The sequence below is a fragment of the Desmodus rotundus genome, chromosome 2 (genome assembly GCF_022682495.2).
Source record: "Desmodus rotundus isolate HL8 chromosome 2, HLdesRot8A.1, whole genome shotgun sequence".
In the NCBI taxonomy this organism is placed as follows: domain Eukaryota; kingdom Metazoa; phylum Chordata; class Mammalia; order Chiroptera; family Phyllostomidae; genus Desmodus; species Desmodus rotundus.
Genome location: NC_071388.1, coordinates 71,522,607 through 71,545,490, shown reverse-complemented (window position 1 = coordinate 71,545,490; position 22,884 = coordinate 71,522,607). Strand labels below are relative to the sequence as shown.

General features: G+C 38.8%; 1 protein-coding gene across 3 annotated transcripts in view; it reads left to right on the top strand.

Moving 5' to 3' along the window:
• VGLL3 (vestigial like family member 3) overlaps nt 1-22,884 on the top strand; it is a 47,430-nt gene that overhangs the window by 10,143 nt on the left and 14,403 nt on the right. Inside the window, exons 2-3 of one of the 3 annotated variants that reach the window (XM_053918276.2) lie at nt 3,122-3,401; nt 11,676-12,203. In XM_053918276.2, the coding sequence (XP_053774251.1) occupies nt 3,122-3,401; nt 11,676-12,203 (808 nt within the window). Of the gene's footprint in view, nt 1-3,118; nt 3,402-11,675; nt 12,204-22,884 lie in introns of all 3 variants that reach the window. The other 2 variants (XM_053918275.2, XM_053918277.2) reach the window with 2 other exon arrangements.

Genomic DNA, 22,884 nt, shown 5'->3' with positions numbered 1-22,884 from the left:
GCTCTCAGGCCATTTGGATACTTTCGAATTCTCTCCTTAAACACTGATGTCGATGGTGAGGCTACAGGTGTGTGTGTATGGTATGCATATGTGTTGTACATGGAAATATTTAAATCGGCCCACTGTAATTTGTGAAAATTGAGTCAATTTTGTCTGAGAAAAGTACAAGAAGGAATGAATGATAGGCATGCCTTTTTTCCTGCCTATTGGTAAATATATCCCAGGCTCTATGTTCATTTTATTTGTCTGATAGTCTCCAAGAAAACTTATTTAATTTATAGACCTGCCTTAAAGAGTTGCAAGAGAAAGTACGTTTTATAATATTTCCAAAAATTTTTATTTAAAGGAGTCAGTACAGATATTTTTATAGAATCACAAGTGTTTGCATATCAAAAGAAATAATGTATTAGTATGTATTTACATAAATGCATAGGTGCATACACAGACATAAAACACCCATATGAAATATAAAGAGTATAGGGAATCAATGCATCCATCAACAAAAGAATGATTTTTAAAAAGTAGGTTAATAAAGGGCATTATGATACAATAGCAGATTTTGCTCCATTTTTCCCCATTTTATATTGAAAAGTATGTCATTTTTAGATTAATTTATTTGTATCCAGCCATTCAACAATGGTTTAAAAAGAATAACAAAAATTATTTCACATTTAGAAAATTCTGTAATCTTAAATAGATAGAAAATCTGTAGATTAAATTCAACCACCATTAATTAAAAATTAAAATGTTTTATTATTGGTATAGGTTATAAATTATGCTACATTTATATCAGGATTTGCAGGGTACACATTTTTCATATATAAAACTTTAATTAATTTTATTTAATCTAAAAATTGATTGCTAATTGGGATAAAATAAAACATTGTCTTTCTTTGGACAATTAACACAGCCAGGACTTAATCTAAAGAATAAATGTTAATGTTAAACAAATGAAACAGTAGCTGCAAAACTCTATTCTCACAAGCTGATATTTAGCTGGACATTAACAGAAAAAATTAAGTCAATTTCATAGACAAGAATGAACTCTTGTGGACAGTGAAGCTACTCTGTAGATTGCTTTTAATTTCCTTCCCAGATGAAAACAGTGTGTCTTTCTAATATGCCAGAGTGTTCGGTGGAGAGTGTGAATAAATGCTAAACACTCTGTGACTTTCAGTGAACATGCATGTGCCTAGAGAAACAGTACTGTGATTTGATAAGTACTGTGATTTAATAAATCATAACATTCACTTAATTTTAATAATGGAATTTAAATCTAAGAGTAACTGTAGAGGTCATTTAGATTAATTAATTCCCTCATTTTTTATATAACTTATGTTACTGTGGTGTTTTTACTATTGAAGTTAAATATGAACATGTTCAAATCTGTGCAAGAAAGACTAAGAAATGTAACTACTCAGTCGTTACAATCACCTATTCATCAGTAAGACATGTACACTTACAAGGAATGGATTAAATATTTATCAACAAGTGATAATTATATTGACACAAACTTCAAATAAAAAATCAATACACATATTTATAAGTAGCAGCCCCTAAATAATAACCACAGCTCATAATATACCTGAACATTTCAGGACTTACCTCACACAAGAAGAACATATTCATTGCTAGGGGAGAGGGTTTCACTTATTGAATGATGCTTTCATAATTTCTGGCTATAGATTTCATACCTAGTAATTACCTAGAAACAGAAGAGTCTGGATTGTGTTTTCATAGCATTTGCAAAATTATGTGCTTACTGTGTATTCTAGAATGATTTATTTTTCCGCTCATATTCACTTTCCAGTGTGCATTTTTTTCTGAAGTTAAAAACATGACATGACAAAGGATCAACTTTTGCAGATAGACAGACAATACAAATCTCATTCTGTCATTAGGACAGTGAATTTTATCATCTTTAGCATTACCTTCTTACGTCATTTCACAGTGCAATTGTTGACAATAATAAAAGTAATATGTGTTAAATAAAAAATGTTTGGAAATACTGAAAAGGGAAAATAAAAATGTAGCAACTAAAAACTTACCAGCCAGAAAGACAATATAAAATGTAACATTCTGGCAATTTTTGTGCCCACAGTAGATACCCCCTCCACTCTCCTCCATCACATACATGCACACACATGTGCACACCTGCATATTTTTGTTACACATTCTGGCTGCACCACTTACATGCTCTGTGAGCTTTGACAAGTTCTTTCATTTTTCTGTGCCTTAGTTTCTTCAGCTCTAAAATGTGGATAGTAACAATAACCAGGTTATATTGTAGAAGTGTAAGCACTAAGTTGGGTAATTAATAAATACAAAGTTTTATAAGCATCTGGCATAATATATGAACCATTATTATCACTATAATGATATGTATGTTTTAAAATATTTTAAAATCATCAAACTTTCTCATTTGAATTGAAAGCCACACTAGCCATTGCTAGAATCTTGTGTTATTTTCAAGTCACAACAATACCTTTTTTCCCTTCTATGATAACGGTGGTATGTGAAACATCTGAAAAGTATGTTCCATGCAAAATGAATCTTCACAGAGACTTACTTTGTTGCTATTGTCTGATTTTTTGAGAAATGAGTTGGGCACATCTGCCAGATCCTTTTAGAAGATGTTACATTTTGTTTTTATTTTAGTTTAGTTTATTTATGAAAAGCTCTCTTCTTCTCCACCCCACCCTGAGATAATTAGGCCTCCTATCCCCCATTTCTCCCTGTTCCGTACTATAATGTTGTTGTGCATTAAATGTTTGATTTAAATAAATGGAAGATGGGAAATGGAAAGAAATCTGTCACATTTTTGTTAAAGTCATCCTTGTTTTGGTATACCTAGAGTAACAAAAAACTTTCATACTCTGAAAATATACAATCTGATAAAGGAGTTTAATTTTTTTTTCTAAATTTGAGATAGATATATTTTTTAAGGGTGGGAAAGAGAAAGCTGGTTTGGGGAGGGGAAAGATGGAGTAAAACAGATGAAGAAGAATGAATTTGAGAACATATGTTAATATTTAGATTTTTAAAAATTGAAATGTTAACTAGTTGATGCTCTTTGACAAACTGTCTGTGATACTGTGTTTTGTTTATTCCATCCCAGAAGAAGTTAGCGGTATACAGCAAGATGCAGGACTCTCTGGAAGTCACCCTTCCCAGCAAACAAGAGGAGGAGGAGGAGGAGGATGAGGAGGAGGAGGAGGAGAAAGACCAGCCTGCCGAGATGGAGTACCTTAACTCTCGCTGTGTCCTTTTCACTTATTTCCAGGGAGACATTGGGTCAGTAGTGGATGAACACTTCTCAAGAGCTTTGGGCCAAGCCAGCACCCTCCATCCAGAATCTGCCATTTCAAAAAGCAAGATGGGGCTAACCCCCCTATGGAGAGGTAAGAATTTAAAAGCAGATGCTCTCCAGGGCCCTGTCTCTGTTTTGCAACCGCCTGTACCAGGTTCCAGCTGGAGACTTGCCCCTGAAGACGGATATCCACTTGCTTTTTAATTTTTAAGGACAGCAAGGAATTTCTTTCAGACAAACAGCTGGATCAGTTTTGTCACATGTGGAATGCAGGGTTGGAAAAGATGCAGTCACACCCCTTAAATTCCTCATGGAAAGTAGTGATGCAACCGGCCGGGGTTTATAGTGGCAGGATCTAGCTGTGAGGCACCATTCCTTAAGCCCCGATGGCCCAATTTGGATGTCTAAATAAGAGGCGTGTCTGAATCAGCCTTTAAAAATTAGCTCTTGCTCATTCCACTAGGTGCTATGTGGTGACATAGCAGAGATCTGAGTCTGACCCAGGAGTACAAACTTTGAAAGCCTTCTGTGCTCTCTTAATAACTTTCTCTGTCCCGCTTTGTTGTGGTATTAACTCTTTGTTGTGTACAGTCCAGATATCATTGAGTCTATCGACATGGTTTAGACTACTGTTTTTACCTCGGTAAAGTAAAACAGCAGATGGGACATCGTCTTCGTTATTTCCCTCCATATGGAGGTCACAGAGATGTATTTGAATCTGATTTCCAGCTCACTGCAGATTGTCGGTTGATACCTTCAATGGAGTATTTATAGGGTTAGAGAAAAAATAATACATCATTCCAATGATAATTTTAAAGAAATGTGTTATGGACTTTTTTTTCCCCTGAATTTACCAGGTTATTCAAAGCATGTAGTAAAATGGATCTCAAAGTGTGGTTTCCAGGACTAGGAACATTGGCATCACATAGGTGCTTATTAGAAATGCAGATTCTTGGGCCACACCTTAGGCCTACTGAACCAGAAACTCAGGGGTAGAGTCATCTGTGTTCTAACCAGCCCTCCCAGTGATTCAGACGCAGGCTCAACTTTGATAGTCATTTATTTTGTGCTGTTAAAAACACAGTTTGCAGGCCACCTAACTCAGACCTACTGAATCAGCGTGTCTAAGGGAAGGTACTGGGAATTACACTTCCACAAGTGCTCCAGGTGATCTTTTAATGAGGAAAGGCTAGTCACCTGTGGTAGATTACCTGTGACTGGGGGCAAGTGAGAGGTGATGGGTGGTGGGTCACCTCTCAGCATCAGAATGGTTCTGCTCCATTGTGGGAGAGGTCCTGGAGAATACAAACTCAAGTGACTGAGACCTTGACAGAGGTGAACTGGGAATCATAACGGCTTATTTGATTAGTGCATTTTACAGACTTCACACAGCACTGAGAATTTAATCCTTGGAAACCTAAGGTATTATGTAATCAACCAAGATCCTATTTGATAGCACATGGTGAATATGTTTAATAACTTGTAGAGGGTAAAAATAAGAAAACTTCAATGAGTTAGCTGACTTTAATATTTTGGTATATCAATAATAAATCCTAATCAGGATAATTCATGCCAGGAGGGTAATAAATATAACGCTTACTTCTTTTAGAATCCTGGCCTAGATAACACTAGTAATCATTTAACCTGGAATGTAGGAGCAAGAGCCCAAAATTATAGCGAAATGTGAGAGTTATTTGTCTGTAGCCTCATAACTAGAAAAGTTGTAAGTGAGGTGTTGTATATATGCAAAAATTCTACAGTTCACTGTTTCCCCTCTAAGATGAATGACTGAATAGAGAAGACCTGTGGACAGATGTCAAATTTTGGTATAGAAAGGGTAGATAATGGTAATGTTTTAGTAACTATTATTACAATTTTCTTGGTATTATCCTAAATTTGGCCTTCAAATCTATCTCCTTACTCATTGGCTTGCACAGCACATATTAAGGTCTTACTATGTTCTAGGTAGTGGGAATACATCAGTGAACAAGAGAGTCTAAGGCTCTACACTCATGAGCCTTTTTAGTGGAAGAGACAGGTAATAAATACAGAGTGAAACTCAAGGTACCATTTTTTTAGGGTAGTAATAAACAGCCTCTCTGAGGCCCTTACATTTGAGCATAGACCTGAAGGAAGAAAGAGTGCTCCTCTGTGAGTATCTAGGGGAAGATCATTTGAGGCAGAGCGAATAGCCAGTGCAAAGACCCTGAGTGGAGACTGAGTTTAGAACGTTTCATGGGAAGTAAAAATGCTGGCATGTGTGGAGTGACATGAAGAGTGATAATTAGAAACAAGAATTTTTAGATTTTTTATGTCAGCTTAGTTTATTAGAGTAGCCCAGGCAAACACAGTATGCTCTTCAATTTCCATCTCTCTATCTCCCACTGATTATTTTTCCAAATACTCGGGATAATGCATTTCTGTATGGAAAATCTGGAATAAGTATGAATTGAATGATTGACTGACTTAGATAAACCAAGTTCATTCCATGTACCCCAGGTTAGAAAACAAAAGTCTTCATTGGAGAATTTATTAGCCAATAAGTTGTATGAGATCATTGATTACAGTTTTTTTTTATTTGTAAAAAACGTAAAGTTCTGTGATTTCACATGTATTATATACTTTCCATTTGTGAATAGAACTTTGCTGTAGTTGTTTCTAGTTGTGAATCAGTCAGTTTTAGATAAATATACATAACTTGGATATGACTGAGATTCCCATGTCTAGGGAAGAGAGTTTTGAGGAGTTTTATATTAATTGCCAAAGCAACACAGGTTTGGAGAATGCAGTCTTTGGATTGTTTGGGGTTCAAGTTTGGGCCTTATTACTGTCTGATTGCAATGTGATTTGGAATTAATTACTTAAAAATCCCTCTGGGCATAACTTCAAGAATATAATATGTGTTTATTGAGACCCACTTCCTAGGGATATAAAAGAATTTTTAATAATGTATATGAAGAATTTGGCATAGGGATTGATGCAAAGTGCTAAATGATGGTCAGATGCCTTTTGTCTTTTTCTTAAGTAAGTTTCCACTCATTTTGCACACAGAACACCCACCTGGGGTCTTTATACAGAAACACTGCTTTTTGGAAGTTTGGATTTCTGGCAAAAACACGGTGTCTTGGACTTAGTAGGTACTTCAGGCTATTGACAGTGTTAATGGCCATGGCAGTGAGACTTTACGCAGGAGCTGCTGACCAGCTGTATTAAATTAAAAGGTCTAATTTATGGCATGAAATTTTTACAGCGCTACACAAGTGCTACAGTGCTCCAAAGGAATTTAAAACTGAATTATGGTTGAACAGAATATATTTACACAGTAAATCTTTAGACAAGAATAGAGTGTCAGCTAATAATGGGATAATGGTCATACTTTGAGTGTGTATCTTGATGGTGTGAGTAAAGTCCTCTTTAGGCATTTTGCAGCTGTTAGACAAACAATTGACAAGAAATATTTGTACTTTGGCACAATATCAATGTCAATTCTCTCTGATTTCACTGTACATTTTAGCAGGGATTAAATAGGGCTTCTCAGTTAAGAGAACCTAATGAATCTGATTGTTCCCTTATCCCCATCCAAATAGAAACATCAGCTCCAAATATGTCTACGCATTGATCTCGGTGCCCAGAACCTAATGAATCTGAATGTCCTCTTATCCCCATCCAAACAGAAACATCGGCTCCAAATATGTCCGTGCATTGACCCCAGTGCCCCAGTACTATCACAGAAAGTGGTGTATGTGTACCACTGACTTAAAAACCATGCCGAATAGTAAACTTACTGATATTTTTTTTCTTATTGTAGTGGCAAAGTAATTGTTGCTTCATTGACCTAGTAGTGTGTGCTTGGAAAAACTAATTCTCGTAGGAAAGACGTCTCAAAATGAGTACTAACCTAAAACAGCAGAAGACAGAAAGGGAAGGAGGTCCACCTTTTAGAGCTGGCCGAGACTGGGAAGGAGATAGCTGAGTTTCTGCTCCAGGGAGCAAAGCTGAGACCATTGCTGCTAGGAAGCTCAGAACAGGCACACAGAAGGAAGGGGAGGTCTGAAGTACTGCATCGTCCTGCCTCCAAGGAGTGTGCCTAGAGTGTCTCACTTTAGAGTCACAAGGCCAATTTGAGTGACTCCAGAACAAAATTACTAGGGGGCAATCTTGGGACATAATGGTAGTGCCTAGTTCCTGTGTGACAGAACATATGGGAACACATATCCTTTCAGCTCTGACCCAACAATTTATTTTCATGGGAAGCAGAACAAGAGGGTGGGAATTAATCCTTTAGGTTATGAATGCAGTAGCAATTTTTTTCCAATGCGATTAATAAAAAGGTAAATGTTATCTTTTAACATTGATGTTTTAAATCAATATTTATTCAAAGACTATGTTTTCTACTGATTTTAAAAAATAAGAGAGTGGTTCTATTTTATTTTATTGCCTCATTTTCCTTTTTTCATGTAGTTTTTTTCAAAATTAATTAATATGTTGTTTTTTTAAATAAACGTTGAATTTTCTCTTGCTTATATTATTTGCCCTTTTCAGAGACAGTTAGAGGACATGTAAAAAGTATCCCAGCTACTATGAATTGAAAGAACCACTCTCTGTATCTCTAAGGTATATTTCTGGTGTAATCACAGTGAAATCACTGTGTATGCTTTGGGGGGTTGTATTGGACATGTATCAGTTTTGTCATTTTGTTGTTGTTCAGGAATAGGTTGTGTGTGTATAACATTTGTAATCCGAGTGCAAACCGAGTCAAAGTAGGATTTTTTGTACATGCCAGCCCGTCAGTGTCAACATCCCCCAATGACCCGGCAACACTGACCCTTCAGTCACCACGGGGTGTTCACGCCATCCAGTTCTGAACTGCCCCCCCAACCTGAAAAGTAATACTGCATGGAAATAGTTCGTGCACAGTTCCTCATATGCTTTTTCATCCAACAAATGTGGCTGTGATTAAATTCTCTTAAGCAAAGAGTCATGTAATGAAAAAAATTTACATACATATGAAATAAGTACACTGATTCCCAGGCATGAAAAAAGTCCTATCGTCTGTTTCTTTGTATCAGTATTTTTTCTTAATAATCAAGTTACCAAATAGTGGTTTTGAAGTTTAGGGTTTTCCATAAATATATTGTCTATTCAATACCATTTCATTTACTTGTAAAATGCAACATGGTTTTTGAAAGGGCTGTATAGATCTCTGCAAAATCTACATTAATCTCAGGAGACATACCAACTGGGAAAATACTAAGTTGCTTCTAATTTTACTTTTCCCTGGGGCATTTTAAAGTTTTGTTCAGACTTTATGAAGTTCATTTTAAAAAAAGAGAGTTCCACTTTCAATGATAATGTGTTCACTAATCACAATACAATACTTCATAAATAGGACATGATTTTTGGTAAGGGATTTGTTCATTATTCACATTTGGTACATGCATATCCAAAATGCTTAAGCATCTATAAAATAAAATTGGGCCCAAGTACATTTAAATGAAAAGAAATAAAAGGAAAGCATCCAGAAAAATGACATACACTCTCTGTACTTTTGATATTTTAATAGTGGATTTTAAGGAAGGGAGCTCCGTATTTCTGGCACACACCTGTGGGTAGGGTTCAGCAGTTTTTATGATGGGATTCTGGTCCCACCAGGAAATGAAAGTTGTGAGCAGAATGGAGGATTTGGTACCAAGGACTGGATCTGTGAGAGCAAAGTGGCGGACTGGCGGCGGCAACGCTGCCCCGAAGGATGCCAGGAGCCTCTGTGAACTCCTCGTATGGGCTCTGAACTTTGAGCTTTGACAGCTTCCACTGTGGGTGTGACAGAAATACTCTATAATGGCCATCACTTAAGGCAAATTGAATTTTCTTCTCACAGCTTACATAATTTTCTTTCTTGACATTAGCCGCCATTTTTCATATGTCACAGGAAGACATTTCTTAAATAAAACATATTTGCTCCAGTGCCAGTAAGTTTGATTTGAAGCACTATTTTCTGATGGATTGGTATTGTTAACAAAACAAATTCATTCAGTGAAGAGTTTTCCAGGACTGTTTGAAGGCTCGAATAACGATTTCCACTTCCATCCTTTGTCTTTTGAAGATGATCATTTCTTCATCTTCACCTTCCCCAAAGGTTTTGAGATCCACGGAGGTTCTGTGGGGGAGACACTTGAATGTGAGACTTGAAGAGCTCATGTGAGAATGAAAGGCAACTCTGGGTTTTCCGGGAGAGAACGGGACAGCTTGCAGGGCTGGCGCCGCAGCTGCTGCGGAAGCCAGAGAAAGGAATGTTTGAACACCACGGCAATATCCTAATTGCGTTAGTCAAGTTACATGTGTGCTGGTTGATTCACATTATACAAGCTTTCCCTGAAGATAAAACAAACAAACAAACAAACTGTCTGGAAATTTATGAAATGAGAATATGACATGTCAAACTTCTAAATAGTTTTATTTCAGAGTACTTCTTAGAATAGCCTTTATTCAATTGAAAGGTCTAGCAAGGCTGTGTGTGTGTGTGTAACCCAGTATAAAAATACCATCTTACTATACATGTGTGACTAAGGTGCTAAAGCAACCTTATCTTTATCTGTAGATAGAAATAATTTATGGGCCACTTTACAGAGTGATAGAAGTGTGGAGACAGAAGATACTTGGAATTTTCATTCAAGTGCCTCATATTTTAGTGGAAGAAACTGAGCCTCAGAGAAGTCAACAGATACATTTGGGGCCATAAACTGACACAAGGCAAGAGCACCAGCTCACTGGCTGAGCCCTCTAGACTCGCTCAGTGCTCACTCAGTCACTCAGCCACACCACACCACACCACAGCTGGCAGTATCGATCAGCCCGAACAGATCTGACTTGTCCGTCTCTGGATTACAGCCCTTCAGAAATCACTGAGACCTTCTCAGGACAGCACCCGTATGCAGCACGTGGTCGGCAAGGCCAGAGCCACCTGTGTCCTCCTAGGACCCTGCTCTGAATTTTTGCCACCTTCCACCAACCGAACTTTTTATTCCTTCAAATGCCACCTTGTGTGTAAGTGTGTGTGTGTGTGTGATTTTTGGCCTTTTTTCACATAATTTTTCATTTGCCTAGAACAATCTTCACTACTTCTAAACAAGGCTAACCTTACTCTCCCTTTCAATTTAGCTATCACTTTCTTAGGCTGCTTCTGAACCTTCTCTATGCGCTTCCCCTTAGGACAGCACCTACCACGTCACATTGCACATGTCGATTTTCTTATCTGTCCCCCATCAGATTGTGATTAAAAGTGACATCTATCTAATCATCCGTGACCTCCCTGTGTTTGGTACAGAATAGGTCATCTATAAATATAAGGATTGAGTGGAGAAACTGAATTTAACAGAGTTGGAGAAGGTTATTCCTCCTTCTAATTTACCTCCAAGTGCTATTCTTTGATAATATTTCCCTTTCCCAAACACCTTCTCAAACCCTTTACTTCTTCTATGTGGGTCTCTTGATTTCCACAGAACCTTCACCAAAGTCCAATGTCAAGGTTAGAGTACAGTTGTGCCCTCTTGTGGCACAGCTGTGACGAATGTTGGACATCAAGGTGGCAGACTGCCTGTCATCTAATGTCTCCTACTTGCCAGCTGTGAAGTCCTGGGCTTCTTCCCTGCCTTGATTTCCATGTGGATAAAATGGGAATAACAACAGCAATAAAAAAGCAACAACTACCTCATAGAGTTGAAGTGAGGATTTCATCCTTGAAAAGCCCCTGGCCTAGTGTTGGGCATTTGGTCACTATAATTAAATATTAACTATTATTATTCTCAGTCCAGAGACTCCCAGAAGTCTAAAGAAAAAATAAACTTAGAAAACACTCTTTCTGATTGAAAATTAGTGTTGGTGAGCATAATTAAATGCAACTTTACTTCCATTTGTTCCTTTCAGCATTAAAATGTTTAGTTTGAATGACAATTATATTTGCATCTAAAAGAAGTTAGTAAACATCATCATTTTGTACCTACCTGGACCTCGTCTATGGCATAAGTTTCCTTCACGTGCGAGGTAGGGACCTATCACCTTTGCTCAGACTTGATGACAGCAAGCCACTCAGGAGGAAATGGAGCTTTTCATTCCGACTTGCACACCTCGGTATGGATTGTAACTGCATAAGCCAAACAAACTCGGGTTGGGCGGGGGGACTCAGCCAGCACCTTGAACCCTGCGTGTTGACTTGGCACGGGAGCTCAGAGGCTTCCCTGGTCTCAGCTCACCTCTGTGTGTGGAGAAGTGCATACTGATTATCCTGCTGTAAAATATTGAACATGTAGAGGCAAGTCTGTCCCAGAACTCAATCTTATGTAAATAATTTATTTTTCTGTCTTCTCAGACAGCACAGCTCTCTCAAGTCAGAGGAATAGTTTCCCGACTTCCTTTTGGACCAGCTCTTACCAGCACCCACCTGCACCCTGTTTGGGGGGAGTTCATCCCGACTTTCAGGTCACTGCACCCCCTGGCACCTTTACGGCAGCCGACCCCAGTCCCTGGCCAGGACACGGCCTGCACCAGACTGGCCCAGCCCCTCCCTCTCCCGTGTCTGAGTCCTGGCACTACCCTTTGGCATCTCAGGTGAGCCCATCCTACAGCCACATGCATGATGTGTACCTGCGACACCACCACCCCCACGCTCACATGCACCACCGACACCACCACCACCACCCTCACCCTTCTGCTGCATCTGCCCTGGATTCTTCCTACGGGCCCCTGCTGATGCCATCAGTGCGTGCAGCCAGGATTCCTGCTCCTCAGTGTGACATCACAAAGACAGACCCGACGACAGTCACCACTGCTACCTCAGCGTGGGCCGGAGCCTTCCACGGAACTGTGGACATAGTGCCAAGTGTGGGGTTTGATACAGGTGAGCTGGGGGAATTCCTCCTTTCCATTAAGAGAACAAAAAGTTAAGAAATGAATATTTTAAAATGGGGGATATTCTAAGTACCTTGAAATATTTTTCTTTTATATGTAAAGTTAAGCTTTGCCAATATGTTTATAGAACCTAACCATTTTGCAATAATTCTTGCATTCCTGCAGAAACTGGTATGACGAGTTCACGGAGTACAGCCTGAGAAAGGTCTCGGAGCTTGTCTCCCGTTTCTTAAGCTAGCAATCTCTTCCTTTGGGCTGGAATCTCTGGCGCCTTATGTTTATAAAATATTGAGCATATTCTTTAAATCTCCCCTGTCTGTGTGCTCTATTCTGTATGTAATGCCTAAAGCAGTCATAGTGTGTTTCAGTAATTTTTCCTTCCTTCTTCTTAGGCCTGTCTTGTTATTTATAAAACAAACCGCGTTCTGGATTGGAGTCCGTGGCCTACTGTTTAAAAAAGATTAGAGAATGTATTTTTTAAAAAACAGAATTTCCCTCTCCTTTCTTTCCTTTTCCTTCTCTTTTTATCCTCCTCTCTTCTCCTCCTTCCCCCATTTCCCTCTTTTCTCTCCTATCTCTCCCTCTCTCTGACCTTATAAAACTACTATAAAGTTTATATTCAATAGATTTATAAAAATGATAAGGGAAATATTTTTTCACAGAGCATTTAGCTCCTCTCTGGAATTCACTAGTTCTGAACATCATGGTGTTAAATGTTTGAACTTGGTTTTTGGAGCAGACTAGTCATATTAATAGTATTAATAGTTCTGTCTAACAAGACCAATCTGGGCAGTGATTACATCTTCAGAGTCTACATTCCAAAGTCACCCACCTTCATCTCCAGTCCCAGGCGCTTGTCCTGGAAAACTTTGTGACATATTAGAACTTTCTCTCTGGAAGTTTAAAGAAACCTACTCTTTTCTTAGTTTTACTGTAGTGTGCAGGACCTTTAAGGTGAGTGCTGGTTCACAGCAGAGAACTCCCCGGAGTAATAAATGCCCAGCATCAAGTGGCATTCCTTCTGACATGAGCGCAACATTCTTACTGTGGTTACTGGTTCTGCACTGAGCTTTCCAACTTTGGCCATTGCCTGGCCTCACCCATTTCAGCTCCCTCTTGGGTCTCTGGGTTCAAACTTCTTTTCTAAACAAACTATCAGGGGACTTGGTTCTCTCTCTCTCTAGGAGAAGAGAATGTGTTGGGGCAAACCACCACAGACTTCCATTCTTTCTTAGCCACATACTAGCAGAATGATGGCAACTTTAATTGTTGGATGCCTGGGACCAGATCTGACTAGAGGCTGCCATCGTGGGTAGCCAATTTCTGGAGGCTCTTTCCTCCCTCCCTCCCATGGTACCTATGTGGCCAGAGGCAATGGTGTCCTTTGTAAGCAAAGGGGGTGTTCTCTCCTTTCTTAGTCACTTTGGGCTGCTATAACAGGATACCATTCGCTGGGTGGCTTAAACTACATTTAGTTTTCACAGATTTGGAAGGTGGGAAGTCCAAGATCAAGGTTCTGGCACTTTCAGTGTCTGGTGAGGATCCATTTTCTGGTTCATAGACACTGTCTTCTCAATGTTTCCCTACATGGCATAAGAGACAAGGGAGCTCTCTGGCATCTCTTATAAAGGCATTAATTCTATTCATGAGGGTTCTACCCTCAGGACCTAATTATCTACCAAAGGCTCCATCTCCTAGTACTATCACATTGGGCATTAGGATTTACCTATGAAATTTAGGTGGACAAAAACGTTAAATCCAAAATATTCCTTCTGTGCATTCTATAACATAAAGATGGAAAATGGATGTGATTGCTGATTCGAATTCTCTGTTCATCTGTAGTTGTCACCTTTGGTGTAAGCCTAATTAACTAACTAATTTTTCAGAATTTTAGTTTTAAATAGTCTTGGGAGGATGAAAGTCACCCTCTTACCTTTTGGAAGTAGAGGAGATAGTGGTTTTTTTTCTCTGTAAGTTAGGAATTAATATTATTGAGTACCTACTGTATAAGGTATTGCCAGAGGTACTTCATACTTACTATTGCTCCTAATTCTTAAACTAATTCTGAAATAGGTCTTCTTTGATTCATTTACAAATAAGGAAACAGACTTAGTTTTTCTCTTTGAAAATTTCCTAAATTGTAAATACCCAATTCCTCTCCAAGGAATTGCTACGGCAGCACCTCCCTGTGTGTGTATGTATACTAGACTACTGCTAGTTAGACTGTTAAATTAGACTGTTAATGGTTAATAATGACAAGTGAAGATTTACCTATTGGACATATGCAGTGCTCCTCTTTGTTACTGTGGGTTTAGGGGGAGGATTGTAATTCATCCTTGTCCCATAGTTTTGAACCAAATAAGAAAACAAAGACAATGGAATCACTGAAATAGAGATCAAATTGTTAGTATAATCATTGATCAGGTTAAATTGGAGATCCTAGATTAGGTTTACTGTTACAACTCGACTTTGTAGTATCTTGGGCTAAATTTAGATTCTGGAAGGTCCATGTCTAGGGAAAATCTTACAGTCCAGAGAAGGTTCCCATAGACCCCTTCCTTGTCCTACAGTCTAGAGCACCGTTACTGTGACGAGAAATCTGAGAAGCATAATCTGAAGTATGACCCTGGTGTGCTTACCATGCAATTGGCAGTAGCAAGTAGAGTGTGCACTCCTTTGTGTGCGGGCTGGCCTAGAGAGGGAGAAGGGGCTGAGCCATGTGAGCTCATTTACCTCTCCTAACTCAGGCATCCTATCAAATATCACATCTCTCTTCTTTGAGAAGAGTTTGAGAGGAGCGTTTTAGGTCAGTTTTCTGAAGAAATAGACTCTAAGATGCAGGTTTGATTGTACACAATTCATGGGGTAACGTTCTCGGGATAACAACTTTGGGATGTGAGAAGAACTGGGTAGGAGATGTCTCACTATGATTAAGTATAGCTGAGTCTTGGTTGATTCTACAGGGAGCTTAGGAGCTCAGTTGGCTCCTTATAATGATCCTGCCTTAAGTCAAGGTGGATGGGCTTTTATATTCCTGCATCAACTGGTTATTGGATGGATTTGTCAGTGGAAAATCCACTGACTTTACTCAGTGGAAGGCAATTCCTGAAGAGAGAAACAACTGAAAGTCATGAGCTGCTAACAGGAGGTGAATGAATATGTCAACACAGTGGAGAGGGAACGGTGGCCCATCACAATGTCCACTACAGGGGGACAAAGAAGACTAGCATCTCCTCTTCCACTTACCTAACTACTTATTAGATAACAGAAGATTCTGTATAACAGACAAAAGCTAGGAAAGTAGGAGAGTTGAGATGAACAAGAGGTGGGTTTCTCTATCCAATCTATGCGACCTTGACCTGACCATGAGCCAAAATCAGTGGCTTAGCTCAGGACTCAGCATCAATGTCAAGTGGCTACCGGGCAGCAGAGGGAAGAGCCTGCATTCAGGTGAGACAGGTGTAAAACTTCTCAAAATCCAGGTATACTCCATTAGGGGATAAACTAACGCAACTGTTTTGAGAGCAAATTGATCAAGGATATGACATTTTCATCAGCAGGGGAAAGGTTTAATAATTTTAGGTGCATTTTTATTTGCAGCCAACTGTAGGAAATCTGACCAAAGAAAGTTTTAGAGTATCATGTACGATGACATCTAAGGGTCAATGAAATTCTTCTGTGAAGGCCCTGACAGAAATATTCGGTACTTCGCAGGTTTGAATTCTACATACTTTTCATGTGTTATGGAATGCTGCTCTTTTTTATTCCATTTTTCTCCATCATTTAAAAATGTAAAACCCATTTTTTCATACTTAGCTCATGGACTGTATCTATAAACAGGCAAGGGGCCTGGTATGACCCATGGGCTGCAGCTTTCTGACCCCTATGTAGCCCCGTGGGTGTAATTTCTAGCTCTCTGTACAAGCACACACACATGTGCACCTGCACTTCCTCAATGAAAATTATCTGGAAGTATATTCCCCCCCTTTTAACGATTATTGCTCACTAGAAATTAGTGGGCATAAGCTTTAAAGGCAGACTGATTTTAAAAGCCCACCCCTGTCACTGACTAAGTACAGGATTTGGGCAAAGTACTTAACCCCTTGGATGCCTCAACTTACCTTTCAAAGATGCCTCTGGGTTGTTTTGGGGATTAAATGAGTTAAAGAGGGAAAACATTTAGAAACGTGCCCTGCACTTAGTAGACATTCTATAAATGCGATCTACAAATGCTAGCTATGAAAAGGAAAGGTGGCAGACCCTTATCCCTTTTAGCTTTTAAATCATTATTATTGAGATATGTATCTTATGTCATGTACTACATCACTTTAAAATGTACAATCCAGTGGATTTTAGTATGTTCACAATGTTGTATACACGTGCACACTCTCTAATCCCAGAACACTTCTATCACCTCCCCAAGAAATACCATCTCTCAGGAGACATTTATTATATCTGTAATTAATTATAAATTCATTACACAATATATAGTAATAGAGGTCTGAGGTTTTGCAGGTAAAATTATTCCATGACAATTAAGTGAAACCGTCTGTCTTTTCTGAAGGTCCCAAGCTGGGGCAAGAAGAGTGTGGTGGCTTAGGCATAAAATGTGAACAAATGCTCATTCTCAGAGTTCTGCCTCTACATGCCTCCTTAAATTTTGCACCCAGGGTGCCTCACTCGCCTCACCCGTGCCCTGGCTCTATCTGGTGTCAGGCCTAATTCGCTTTCATGTGTTGCTCCCTGTTGTTAAGTGGATAGTACATTTCTACTGATTGGATTGTAGGGCATCTGCATCCACCCTCATGAAAATCCCCGTCTTTACCAAAACACTGCTATCCCATCTCACATTAGGCTTTTCCCTTTCCTTTTCAAAATTTTAAAGTTGGGTTTCCTGAGAACACTAGTTTCCGCATGTGAAAATAAGAGCTTAACTTAAAAAAAAAAAAAAAAGAAAAGAAAAGACCTGTGGTGAAATTAGCTAGTTAACATTGCCTACTACATACCTCTCTTTGAGGTCACAGTTCACTTTAGTATGGAAAAGGTTATTATCCATTCTTTAGCAAAGAAATATATTAAATTTTAATAGGAGATATTTTCACCCTGATGTTTTTATGTGCACATTTTGTTTTTAACATACTAACTTCTCATGGAATGGTCCTTGGGAAATGCTGTTTAGCTTGTTTTTCCCCCATAATGAAAGCCAGAGTTTTCAACTTTTATCAGGGACTCTCACCTTACATTAAGCTGCTGTAGAAAGGTAGGTTAAGAAGGGTAGGTGGGGCCAAAGATGAATACCTGGAAGGGTAAGATGAAGAAAGAGGGGTCCAGGGTATGGAGCACTAACTTCAGTCAGCTCAGAGCATTGTACGAGGCCCCTCTGTGCGTCAGGAAGAAGAGACCGAAATGTGGACAGACTTGTGATTGGACTACAACGTAGTATTAGATACGCACATGTGAACGCAAGAATATGCCTCTTCCTGTCATGCTCAGATTTTGTTTTTGTGATGATATTAAGTAATTCTGACCTACTATTCATCTTTCTGTGGCCATAACTATTTTACTGACATGCTGACATTCTTATGTCCTGTTATTGCCAATAATTTACCTAAAATAAGACATAAAATATTCCATCTCCCAGCAGTTTGAATTAATTTTTTCAAGTAAAGATTTGTTAATGAGGGTTTTTTTTTACTGAAATAAAAAGTTGCTTTGTTTATAACTTCTACTTCATCCACTGAATTTAAATTTACCAAAAGGATAAGCAGTCATGCTTTGTGGTACGACTTCTTCTTTATAAACACAAGCTGCTCATGGCTTGAGATCGTTTTCAGCTCTAGATCCACAGATTTATTTTTCTTAGGACCCCTCATGTTATTTTAGCTATAATTTTGTTATTTTTTTTTTTACTTTGAGGAATGTCACAATTCCTCAATACAAAATGCACATAAACAGGAGTTGAGATACACATATTCCTTTTGTTAACATACCTTTAAATAGGCTAAAATTAGCACCCCCCCTCAAAATAGCATTCTGTATTATGACCCAGGGTCAGGAAATATGGAGGTAAAAGGGAATTAACATGATGATGATGGTGTACCTCTGACTTTTCAAAATGTTTATCATATAAACATTGGCTATATATTTGCAGAAATAGTAGGTTTTATGACTGAATGATTCTGTCCCACGTGATTATTAGAGCCAGATATTAAACACTATGTGGTTCATCTCTCACTAACAACCATAATTTCAGCTATGGAATGAAATCAAGATTATGTACCATAGAGTGGGACATTTATTCTTGCTAGACAGAGAAAAACAAAACTACAATAGCTACTGGACCTACAAATTACTAAATGCGGGCCATGAAAATTTCAATAAGTATGGCAAACTATGTTTCTAGGATTCTCTCAGGTGTTGAACCATAAGTTGAATTATTCCTGAAGAGACTTTCATACCAATGTGCTTGATAAACCTGTGAATAGAATTTTTATGATAAGAAACTGGAAAAGTGTTTGAGGACTAAAGTTTGACAAGAGCCAGGAAGCACTAGACACCAACGGAGAGGTCTGGACACACAGGTGTCCTTCTTACCGGTGCCTCTCGTAGACACTTAGTGTGTGCTAACAGCAGAAAGGTCCAGTCGCCTCGCATGGTTTTCTGAATTCTTTGTGGTATAAGGCCAGTAAAATACATTACAAAATTCTGACTTATTCTGAATCTTTTAATCTGAATGCTTTGTTAAGAGGCCGTCATTTACAAATCATAAAATTATATTTTAATGAACCTTAAGTCATAATTATTAATTGGCCCAAATTGTTATATAGTGTTCACTTTAAAACAGATGAATTAAACTATCTCAGTAGGTAACATACTGTGATCAGTTTTGCTCAATACTATACAGATGCTTTACATTGCTCTTCATTCATAGAAACATACATACTTTTGTTTTATCAAATACAGGAAATAAAAAAGCAGGGAGAAAATTAGCTATGCACTAGAGCAGCAAATGGAGAGGAAGTTTCCTTCCAGGAAGGAGGGTTGGACATCAGGTTACAACTTGCTTTTCCATCCAGCCACTAACTTTGCCATCTTGCTAGATCACATCTCAAGACCATGCCTTCTGGTAGGTGGTCTCATGCTGACAAGCGTGGTCAGAAAAGACTGTGATTGTTCTTAAGTTCTCAGAATAACCATGCTGAACTAGCTTAACATCGCCTTTTAAAATGTTACTAGTTTTAAATGTTATTGAGGATAGTAAGGGAATTAAAATCATGGAGCTTTAGACCTAATAACCTCTTGGAAATTATTTCCCTCTCTGAACATATACATTGGCAAAAAAAAAAAAATTAAAGGAAACCAAGAGTTACCAACCTAATATATTTGAATATTTACCTCATACCATAACACTCCCATTCCATACTTTAAAATGAGGTGGGGGGAGAGAGAGAGAATGAGCTGCGGTAAATTTGGAGAGAAATCATTGGAGGGTCACAGTAACAATGAACAGGATGGTACGATCTGTATCAAATGTAAAGTACTAAGGTATTTTTCACCCTGGAGGAGAGAGGACATCAAAGTAGCATGTTGCAGTGACCAAGTACAAGGTTTCCCTCTCCTCCACACCACCTCTTCTCATTGAGCATATATATGTGTTGTTGCAAGTCTGAAGGTTCTGGGGTTCACTGAAGTCTATCCTGACATGATTATTGATTTTTATAAATGGAGAAGTGAGGAAATGTTCTCCAGTGGTGCCGGAAGATAGGTGAGGCATAGAAGGTTACTTCTGGTCACTTGATTTCAGCAGGTAGAGACATGAAATGGCATGGGACAGAAGCCAGCCCTAGGACACCGTGATTTCTCTGCGGCAGTTTTGCTGTTCAGTAAAGGTCTATGGATTGCTGGATACTTACCTGGAGGGCATTATCTGATTTTGGATAGTTAAAATGTCACAAGGCAGTAGTTGCTGATTAAAAAAATAGTAGGCAGAAGGTTTATGAACTAGTACTTTCTCTGGACTTTTCAAAAGCTTATGATTCAGTAGCAGTAAAGACTCTAGTAATTAACAACCAATTGTTTCACACTTTCTGCAAAACTTCTTCTTTTTCATTGCCTTGTGTCATAAATCTATTTTTCACTGAGAGAAAATAATCACCAAAGATGTGTTAAAATATTTATGTACTCTCGAATGGCATTAGTTGTACGGGGCACATGTTCAGAATGACAATTTTGTGATCGGAAGGGTAATGGGAACCGTCTTTGAGATGCATGTGAAAGGCCAGGAGATCCCAGCCAGAGAGTGAGGTCTGCATGAAAAGGACCTGGATGGTGAATCAGAGAGAGGGATGCATTCCAGAGCACTGCTGTCAGTGTTGAGTATCCGTGGCTGGATTCTGCAGGACCTTAATGAAATTCCACGGCTGTCCCAGAGCCCTGCGGATCTTATCCAGGCTCTCTTCTGGGCCTCCGTCCACAGGATGGTGCCATATGTCACCATGCCCAAAGCATGGGATTTTCTCTCACAGACCTCCTTCCTACCTAACAGGAGGAGTGCAGGAGCTTTCTGAGGGGAATCTTCATGTTTTAGGATGCATTTGCTTAATAATACAAATAACTACACATATACATATGTGTATCAATCTGAATCCCTGTAAAATACATCTTGCCTCAGAGAAAATGTGATTTCTCATACATTGCTGATAGAAAAGTAAGTTATAAGGTTTTTAAGTAAGTAAACCAGAAATGTACTACAATTTAAAATACTCATGAACTTTGGCCCCGTGAGTTTGTGCCACATAAATATAAGCAGCAGCATATGAAGATATATGCACAAAATTGTTTATTGTGACAATGTCCACAGTAGCAAGATGCTGGAATCAAGTGACTGCCGTGAAGAAGGGGATCTATGAGTGAATTATGTTCTTTGTGGTATTGCTAACTAAAACAATAAAAAACACAGAAGCATATGCGTGCACTTCTTGTCAAAAGTGGATGGCAAGATGTTCTTTATGTATGTGTGTCTGTGCAGTGTGTGTGTTTCCTTTTAGGGCTGCAGATATTGGGGTCACTGATTTGAGTTTAAAGAGGAGAGAAGAGTTTAGAACAAAATACCATGTACAAGGTCTGTCCAGAAGGTATCTGACCATGCAGTATGAAAACCAGAGACATTTATGTTTCTTGTACCTAGTAGGAGAAGATACTAGGTACAAGAAACTTTGTACATAGGGCAGTGATGCCCCAGTCACCTTCAAACTAGGCACCTTGGGACCTCACACAGTTCTCCCAGTCACCATAGGCTGACCTGCGTGGTCTGAATCTTATCTATGGTCTGAAATTTCTTCCCTTTCAAAGGTGATTCTAGTTTTGGGAAAAGCCAGAATTCACAGGGCACCAAATGTAGGCTATAGGGAGGCTGAGTCACCTGAGTGATTTAACGTTTCACCAAAAATCTCTGCGCGAGACGTGATGCATGAGCGGGTTGTTTGTTATGATGAAGCTGCTAATCACCAGTTGCCTGTAGCTATGGCTTTCTGAATCATCCAAAAAGTTTCTGTGGAGGAATGTTCAAGCTTTACACAAAATTTGATGCAGATTCGTTGCTCTGCTAATTCAGTCATTTTGAACGTGTCGGCCACACAGTACACATGCTCACTCAATGTCATCTACTGCCCCCACTGACTAGTACATGAAGTCATCATTGTTCATGCATGTGCATTCCAGTCCATTCTCCTTGGCTGCCAGGTTAAATTGATGTCCAAACCCTTCTTGTTATGTAAACAATGGTTGGACATTTCCCGGACAGACCTCATATATGTATGTTTTTATGCATGTATGTATGTATATGTATATGTATGTGTGTGAAACAGAAATAAGAAGGGAAAAAGGGAGGAAAGAGAGTTAATTTTATTAATAATTTATTCTCACCCTCAGGTCACTTAGGGACTGATAAAAATGATAGCCAAGATAGAGAACTTGACAGATATGTAGAAATGTATGTCCAGAGATGTGAATGGGCAAAACAGAGGGCCAAAAAAAAAAAAAATAGATTCTGGGACCCATGTCACCACTTAGCCATATTATGTTGAATAAGTCTCATAACCTCTCCCTTAGATGCAAAATGAAAATGATATGCCCTACTTTGACACAAGTGGGAGGTTTCATGAACTAATGCCCATGCTTGTGTTTTCTAGATGGTGACACATGATGCAGAACTAAAGCTCTCATTATTCTTAATAATTATGGTGCATTTCACACAGAAAAAGAAATTCACACTGTAGATCATCATGGCATCATGCTGAGATGCTTGCTTTAAATGCCTCTGCTACTTCCTGACTGTATGTAACTTAATTCGTATCTGTCCTTGAAGAGTAGCTGTGATATCTGTTGGAGGTAAATTTCCTAGTAGTGGTGTTTGCTAATATTGGCCATACGTTGAAAACTGGGTGCTTTTTCTTGGTTGGACAGACAGTGGGACAGGTGGGGAAAAGCATAATGTAAGCACTTGAAGATTTATCAGGATGTACATCTTCAAGACATTTTAAAACATGGTTTTCTCTATCTAGAAGGAACACCGCGCAGTGTGGAATGAGGGGGTACTAAAAGCTCTCCGTGAGCGTATGCATTGCCGAGACGTTTGTTCTTGTCACTCATGAGGTCCCACTGAGATTTTA